The sequence below is a fragment of the Trichomycterus rosablanca genome, chromosome 6, assembly GCF_030014385.1.
Source record: "Trichomycterus rosablanca isolate fTriRos1 chromosome 6, fTriRos1.hap1, whole genome shotgun sequence".
NCBI lineage: Eukaryota > Metazoa > Chordata > Actinopteri > Siluriformes > Trichomycteridae > Trichomycterus > Trichomycterus rosablanca.
Window position 1 is genome coordinate 4,231,971 of NC_085993.1, and position 8,920 is coordinate 4,240,890.

General features: G+C 41.5%; 1 protein-coding gene across 1 annotated transcript in view; it reads right to left on the bottom strand.

The window, feature by feature from the left end:
* Positions 1 to 8,550, bottom strand: part of kdm4aa (lysine (K)-specific demethylase 4A, genome duplicate a) — a 62,436-nt gene extending 53,886 nt beyond the window's left edge. The window contains exons 1-6 of the mRNA XM_062997292.1: positions 8,457 to 8,550; positions 6,177 to 6,321; positions 4,777 to 4,952; positions 3,268 to 3,382; positions 2,746 to 2,939; positions 2,009 to 2,058 (exon numbers count right to left, since the gene is read on the bottom strand). Of these exons, the coding sequence (XP_062853362.1) occupies positions 2,009 to 2,058; positions 2,746 to 2,939; positions 3,268 to 3,382; positions 4,777 to 4,952; positions 6,177 to 6,314 (673 nt within the window). The 5' untranslated portion in view covers positions 6,315 to 6,321; positions 8,457 to 8,550. The remainder of the gene's footprint in view (positions 1 to 2,008; positions 2,059 to 2,745; positions 2,940 to 3,267; positions 3,383 to 4,776; positions 4,953 to 6,176; positions 6,322 to 8,456) is intronic.
* Positions 8,551 to 8,920: the final 370 nt, after the last annotated feature.

The window sequence follows — 8,920 nt, forward strand, 5'->3', positions numbered from 1 at the left end:
ATGGATTACTTGATTTTAAAAGTAACTAAGTTAGATTACAAGTTACTTTATTAGTTATATAATGCGGTCCGCTAATGTATCCCATAATGCAACTGGAGCTGCGATTGAAGCGGAATAAGAAACAAGAAAGACGCGGAAAGCGGAGTCCTCTGTTCACAAGTGTAAGTAAGATAAATAAAATAACATTTTTAAAGACAAATAAATAACAAAAAGACGATAAATATCCAAAATTTTGGCGAGTGGGGTTTGTAATGAGTCTGTAACCATGGTGATATTACGTCATCACGTCCTCACATCATCACTTGACGTTGGTAAGATGTACTTCTTTACCAGCCGAGTAGTGCATACTTCCTCCAATCTAGTGCACACTCTGTAAGTATGCGATTCCGGACGCAGCCCGTGACTTAGTTGTCGCATGGGACAGACGTCACTCCCCGAGACGCAAGAAGAAAGCAAAAATATATCTTTTTACTAAGGAAAATGACAAAAATAGTAACGCACAGTAACTTGGATAAGTAACTTTAATCTGATTACTGGATTGGAAATAGTAACGCGTTAGATTACTCGTTACTGAAAAATGTGGTCAGATTAGAGTAACGCTTGACCATCAGTGATACTGACCACTGCAGACCGGGACACACCCCACAAGAGCTGCAGTTTTGGAGATGCTCTGACCCAGTCGTCTAGCCATCACAATCTGGCCCTCGTCAAACTCGCTCAAGTCCTCACGCTCATCCATTTTTCTGCTTCTAACATCAACTTTGAGGATCAAATGTTCACTTGCTGCCTAATATAATATCCCCCCCCACTAACAGGTGCCGTGATGAAGAGATACTCAGTGTTATTCACTTCACCTGTCACTGGTCATAATGATAAGCCTGGTCGGTGTATATTAACAACGAACAAAGAACATAACTGTATGTACAATATGGATCAGGATACAGTAATAGCACAACAAACAGAAAGGCACCACATACTGTTATTAAACAAAACTTTCACAATATGAGGTAGCACAAAGAAAAAAAAACAAAAAAAAAGAAAAACCAATACAGATTGCAGAAGTTATTTAAATTGCACTAAAAACCAGGTTAATGTTAGTCTGGAGACTTAAACTTTCCTTTATGAATAAAAAATTGCCATACGGAATAAAAAAAATTACAATATATTCTATTTGTCAATTGGAATCGTTATTACAGTAACGTATTATATATTTAAGCTTCCAAAAATGTGTAACTTTAATTGGTTGCAATCTGGCAGCATCATGATTTAGGGAGTTATTCAGTGTCACGGACAGAAAGACGGGTAACAGAGACGGGTGAATGGAACCAAACACAAGAACATGCTTAAAGAAAACCTCCTCCAAACAGCACACAAACTCAGACTGGGGTGAGAGTTCATCTTTCAACACGACAATGACACAAAACATACAGCCAAAACAACACTGGGGTGGCTTCAGGGCAAGTCTCTGAATGAATGTGTTCGAAAACCTAGTGAGCTGCCTTGCTGTCTTGCAAATAAAAACACTTGTGCAAGTTTATACAAATGAAAAATCAATAATCATTTATTTACGTTTGAAAATAACTTTTTTTATTCTCTGTGAGAAAAGTTTTGCCGCCTTGAATGCTGGGATAGCCTTCGCAACTAAGGCAGGATCTGATGCTCACTCATTCTTGAGTCAAAATACCGGTTTTGAAACACACCCCTTGAGTAACCCAACCAATAAACAAACTCAAACTCCATCAAATATCTGTGGAGAGACCAGAAGTTCAGAGACTTCCAATCTGACTGCCTGAGGGAATCTGCCATGAAGAATGGGATAAACTTCCCAAATCCAAGTGTGTTAAGCTTGTAGAGATGTATTTTAAATCCATACATCTCTATATTAGCCTTATAGCTCCAGTACAAAAAATACTATGTGTAATAACTAACAGTTTCAGTCCTGGACCTAAATATTTATGAAACGTTAGCAAAGTTAAATCTACCAAAAACAAAACTGATTTCTTCCTACCTTTAGCAAGCCGCTCCAGTCTCTTTCCATGTTCTGGTGGCACAACATACCTGCAGATATTAGTACAGTTAGAATAGAATGCCTTTATTTGTCATATATACATATACACGTGTACAGTGCAACGAATTGTTTTTCCACATATCCCATCTTGTCTGGAAGCTGGGGTCAGAGCACAGGGTCAGCCCCTGTACAGCGCCCCTGAAGCCAAGAGGGTTAAGGGCCTTGCTCAAAAACCCAACAGTGGTGCATAGCAGAGCTGGGATTCAAACTCTCAACCTTGGCCGTTGTAACCTAGTGGTGAAGGTGCTGGACTAATAATCAAAAGATCGCTGGTTCAAGCCCCACCACTGCCAGATTGCCACTGTTCGGCCCCTAGGCAAGGCCCTTAGCCCTTAATTGCTTGGACAACATACTGTCACAGTGCTGTAGGTCGCTTTGAATAAAAGTGTCTGCTAAAATGCCGAAAATGTAAATATTGACAGCCCAAAACTCTACCCACTAGGCTACCACTGTCCCAATTAGTTAGGATTAGTTAGCTCATTGGTAGTAGGTATTTTTTTAAACCCTCTACCATAAGAAGTTGTAGAACCTTTAGTGAGATTAAAATATTTATAAAACATTTACTCTAAATATTTATTGTAAGTGTTTTTATATAACAATAGCAGCTTCAGAACAGTTTGCCAAAATTGCTCAAAATATCAGGAGCTCCTTTTGTCCACAATCTAATAGTTCTGTACCAGGATTTGGGTTCTCCAAAGTGCAGGTAGTTAATGCTGTAGAGATCCATGTCCTCGGTGTGCCAGGCGAACGTGCTCTTCCACATTCCGAAGTACAGGTACGGCGTGTTCACCCCTTTAATCTTGATCCCACTTTCTTTCTCCACCGTGTCCAGGATGGTGTTCAGCTGCCCCATGTTCCACTCACTAACGTCCTAAAGAGAAGTTTGATACAACACACAGATGAATTAGACACAGCCAATGTTGATCGCTTGCACTCTGTATCGGGCCAAATGATTGGCTGTGGCAGAAACCATGGAACTCAAGGTGTACACAAACTTTTGGTCGTATGCTGTTTATGTGCAGCACAGCACAGGTATATTTTACAGCACTGATTTAAAACAATGATTATTATTAACGATACAACTTATCTAACAAGACCACAGCCAGGTAACCGTTAATGTTTCTGAAATAAAATGATGTGTGTGTGTGTGTGTGTGAGGATTTGGTATAACGGTGTAAAGGTAATGATTCGTTCCTTACTGCATCGTAGAGTGTTCCATTAACATCTGCCCCATACAGTGGAGGGTTGAAGGTCAGGTTCTTCCAGTACCTTCTCTCCAGCTCCTCAAAATCTGCATATTTTGGACTGCAAAACCTGCAACATAAAATCTCCACAGTGAGGATTCGGTGAATTCAAAAATTGACTGACAACAGAAGAGTGTAAAATAACTACTGGATGTGTTTAATTAAAATAAAGGTTTAAAAACGCCTGTTGATTAGATATGCTGTCAGAGTGTCCACTGAGAAATTGGCAGCCTTTTCTGGCATATATTGGGGAGATGGGGGCAGGACAATATAATTAATATATGTAACTTCACTTGTACTGGTGTTATTTAACTTGTTTTGATTATGTACTGGCTTTGTTTGTTTTTAACGTCATGTTTTACACTTTGGTTACATTCATGACAGGAACGCTAAGTACTCATCACACAAGATTCATCAGTTCACAAGTTTATATCAAACACAGTCCTGGACGATTTTGTATCTCCAGTTCTTTGGACTGTGGGAGGAAACCGGAGCACCCGGAGGAAACCCACGCAGACACGGGGAGAACGTGCAAACTCCACACAGAAAGGACCCGGACCGCCCCACCTGGGGATCGAACCCAGGGTTAGCCACCGTGCCGCCCTTATACTGGCTTTGTGTTAAGTTTATATATGCATGTCTGGTATTGAGGGAATGGATTTGGTCCTTTTTTATTTGTTCTTATGTTTTTACCAGTTGCATCTCTCTCCCTCATGGCTGCAGACCACGCCACTGACCGAAGAGGGCGATACCTAACACTCCCCCTCCAACACGTGTGTAAATGCTAACCACTTATTTAACCTGCCAGACACTAACACACACAAGTATAGAGAGCGCTACCAACTTGGCCTGGCATCAGAACAGACACTTGGCTGTGTTGAGGGAAGAGGGAGAAAATAAGGTCATGTCTTCTTTACATTCTTATTCTTACAACTCTTTAAACACGTGTAAAACACTGTACTATGATCTCTGTATCTCTCTGCTTTTTTTGTTAGTGCCAGACACTGGGAGTCGCTGTTGCAACAGCAAGGACATGAGTCCTCATTCGGCCTTCTGTGCCAGTGACACTGCTGTGACTCAAACTTATGCCAAGTTCACACTACATGACTTCCCAAGTCGCCAGGTCGCTGTACAGTTCACGCTACACGACTGGAACTCTTGTAATCGGGAGTCTTTCAAGTCGGTGTGGTTTTCACACTACACGACTGATCGGTGATGGGGGGGTTTCACACTACACCATCTATCACCAACTGGAATCGCAGGCAAATCTAGCGCCGACCAGTCGGCAAGCGAAAATCAGGGCAAAAATCATGTAGTGTGAACTAGGCATTAAGCAAGATGATATAAATAAGTACCACTTTACTCCATAGAAAACCACGGCACAGTTAGTGACCTTCATGCAAACACAGCGTTACCTAACATTAATAACATTAGTTTATACACTCTGTGAAATCCGTCGCCCACCTCTCTGTGTTGGAAACCTTGCGGAATTCCCGGAGAGTCATGGGCTTCTTCTGGATGTTATACTGGGTGAAAAGCCCAGACTGACCGGTCACCACTTGCTGGATGGGAGCAGGAATGATCAGGTCATCGATGTCATCATACGTACGTCGAGGCTTCCAGTCCTTGGGGGGTATGACCTGCAGAGGATGTGAAAATTTGTATTATAAGTAGACATTTTAATGCACTGTAAATGTACATACATATAAAACCTTCTTATAGCCTGATGGTGTGTTGTTTCTACACTCACTGTCCATCTTATCAGCTCCACTTACCATGTAGAAGCACTTTGTAGTTCTACAATTACTGACTGTAGTTCATCTGTTTCTCTACATACTTTTTAACCTGCTTTTATGCTGTTCTTCAATGGTCAGGACCCCCACAGGACCACCACAGAGCAGGTATTATTTAGGTGGTGGATCATTCTCAGCACTGCAGTGACACTGACATGGTGGTGGTGTGTTAGTGTGTGTTGTGCTGGTATGAGTGGATCAGACACAGCAGCGCTGCTGGAGTTTTTAAATATTGTGTCCACTCACTGTCCACTCTATTAGACACTCCTACCTAAAGTCAGAGACGATCGCTCATCTATCCAGCAGTGTTTAAAAACTCCAGCAGCACTGCTGTGTCTGATCCACTCATACCAGCACAACACACACTAACACACCACCACCATGTCAGCATCACTGCAGTGCCGAGAATGATCCACCACCTAAATAATACCTGCTCTGTGGTGGTCCTGTGGCGGGTCCTGACCATTGAAGAACAGCATGAAAGAGGGCTAACAAAGCATGCATAGAAACAGATGGACTACAGTCAGTAATTGTAGAACTACAAAGTGCTTCTATATGGTAAGTGGAGCTGATAAAATGGACACTGAGTGTAGAAACACTCTATGATGAAGGAATACAATAAACACAATGTGTTCCACCATACAAATTAAATGTCCGGGTAGAAATCCAACCCTCCTTGTTACTGAGTGCACACATTCGTTATTTACAGCTAAAATAAATCAACTTCTCACTATGTGGCAACAATTTAGGCATTTTACTGTCTTAATAAAGCATGTTTGTTGTGTTGGAACTCCTGCACACAGCTCTGAACCCAACACCAGCAGCCCTTCTCATCCCACATCAGTACCAAGCCTAATAGCTACACTTTAAACTTAATAGGAACAAGATCTCACAAGGACAAAATATATGTTCTCTTTAACTGAGACCCGATTGCACTGTTCAGAGTAAATACACACCGAACAAAGAGCTACGATCATCACTACAAGTACTAACAGTACGATTTAAACCTGGGCTAAGGAAGGATGCAAAAGGTTCTTTTCATGAGAAAAGTAAACTTGGTGTTTAACCAACCTTTGCTATCCCTGCTAAGTGAGCACCCTGCGCCTCCATATACGCAATGTAGCGGCTGAAGTCCTTGAACTCCTCTTTGGTGGGGTAGAAGGTTATGATCCTCGACCCAGGAGCCTGAGCCACTGAGTCTGAGGCCATTCTGCTCCTGGTGGAGATAAAAGAGATTGTAATCAGCACAGTGATCAAACGACTGTTGTTCTATCATGTGGTATCATGTGGTTCTCTTCTGGCTGAAGTGGAGTTAAACGTTAGAGGAAAATACAAACCCCCACTTCCAGAAAAGTTTGGACGTTTTGTAAAACCCAAGAAAATAAAGAATCTGAGGTTTGTTAATTGTCTTGACTCAAGTAGAAAGAAAAGGAAACTTTTATTTTCAAGATCTATTAAACTAATAAATAAATATTTACCTGTAGAGTTTTGCCTCTGACCCACTTTTATTGTAGTGAAATAAAGATTAAAGATATTTAAAAAGAGATATTTAATATTTCATAAGAGATTCTAATTCATCAGGTATAGAAGTCAGGAGACTGTGGTGGAACGTTCATGACCATCAGCACCTCCTTGACCGTCTCTGGTTTTCTTGTAGTTGCTGCAAAGCTTTGAGGTTTGAGATTCGTGACGAAAAAGTTAAATTCGATGGGAACATAGTGATCTCAGACATTTGGCTCTCACTACATATTATATACACCGATCAGCCATAACATTAAAACCACCTCCTTGTTTCTACACTCACTGTCCATTTTATCAGCTCCACTTACCATATAGAAGCACTTTGTAGTTCTACAATTACTGACTGTAGTCCATCTGTTTCTCTGCATACTTTTTTAGCCCTCTTTCATGCTGTTCTTTAATGGTCAGGACCCCCACAGGACCACCACAGAGCAGGTATTATTTAGGTGGTGGATCATTCTCAGCACTGCAGTGACACTGACATGGTGGTGGTGTGTTAGTGTGTGTTGTGCTGGTATGAGTGGATCAGACACAGCAGCGCTGCTGGAGTTTTTAAATACTGTGTCCACCCTATCAGAAACTCCTACCTAGTTGGTCCACCTTGTAGATGTAGTCAGAGACGATCGCTCATCTATTGCTGCTATTTGAGTTGGTCATCTTCTAGACCCTCATCGGTGGTCACAGGACGCTGCCCACGGGGTGCTGCTGACTGGTTATTTTTGCTTGGTGGACTATTCTCAGTCCAGCAGTGACAGTGAGGTATTTAAAAACTCCAGCAGCGCTGCTGTGTCTGATCCACTCATACCAGCACAACACACACTAACACACCACCACCATGTCAGTGTCACTGCAGTGCTGAGAATGATCCACCACCTAAATAATACCTGCTCTGTGGGGGTCCTGACCATTAAGGAACAGCATGAAAGGTGGCTAACAAAGCATGCAGAGAAACAGATGGACTACAGTCAGTAATTGTAGAACTACAAAGTGCTTCTATATGGTAAGTGGAGCTGATAAAATGGACAGTGAGTGTAGAAACAAGGAGGTGGTTTTTATGTTATGGCTGATCGGTGTATAAAGAAATAACGAAAAAAGTTTGCAAGTCAGTGAACTGAAATACAAGCATTTGAGAGTCAGGAAAGTAAAGTAAACCTTATTTAAATGTAGTGGAATTAAAGTTTTAAGTGTTTTACATTCTAATTGATCCTGTATAGCCGATCAGTAACATCAATAAGCACTTATTTTTCAACAGTAAACATAATATCAATAAGCTGTAAATCATAAAGAAATAAACTAATCAGAATGTATGTAATATATCAGTAATCATTTATAGTTAATTTACTCTGTTATACACTCTGCAGTTTAGCAATACTTTGAGATGTAGCCTAAGTGGCTAGCGTGCGTGCTAAAAACGGCGGTTCAGGCTAACAAAGCCCGCCCGTTGTCTGTGATTGGACGAAATCCGCTGAGCGCTTCAGTTCTGCGCTTCTGATTGGTCAATTGTCACGTCAGTCAAAAAAAAAGTTTAATTCCCGGATAGATCGACCAGCTTGGCTGTCTGATCCGGACACAAACTTTACAAATGCACCGCATTTAAAACTGTTAACTAACAAACAAAGTTTCAGTAACGTAATTTAATATTACAGAATCTCATCAAGAACCTTAAAACAACTCAAAACGCGTTTATTTTCTAAACCTGACAGACAAGAGTGCAGCGATGCTAACAGGCTCACAGGCTCACTAGCATAACAGTGCAGTGTTTACATTACTCACTGCGCGCACACGACTCGTACTAAAGTTCATCAACAGCAAAGAACAGAACTGTCTTACGTGTTTCCGACAGACAGCTGCACGAAGTCTGATCCGAACTCCTGAATGAAATATTGAGGTTGTCAGTCAGACGCTTCAGAGCAGATAGGAAAGATTGTCCTCCATTATTGTGACAGGCGGACTGCGCATGCGTACTGCGCGCTTGTTTACAGGGCTAGAAGTGGGCGTTCCACACGCGCTCTGGTGCTCTCTGTTATTGTTTTTATTTCCACCCGCTCTCTGGATTAAACACACCCACTTTCAGTCACCTGCGCTCTGATTGGTTAGTAGTTAGCGTCAACGATACAAGTACTGTACACTGATCAGCCATAACATTAAAACCACCTCCTTGTTTCTACACTCACTGTCCATTTTATCAGCTCCACTTACCATATAGAAGTCCACTGTAGTAGCCTGCTTTCATGCTGTTCTTTAATGGTCAGGACCACCACAGAGCAGGTATTATTTAGGTGGTGGATCATTCT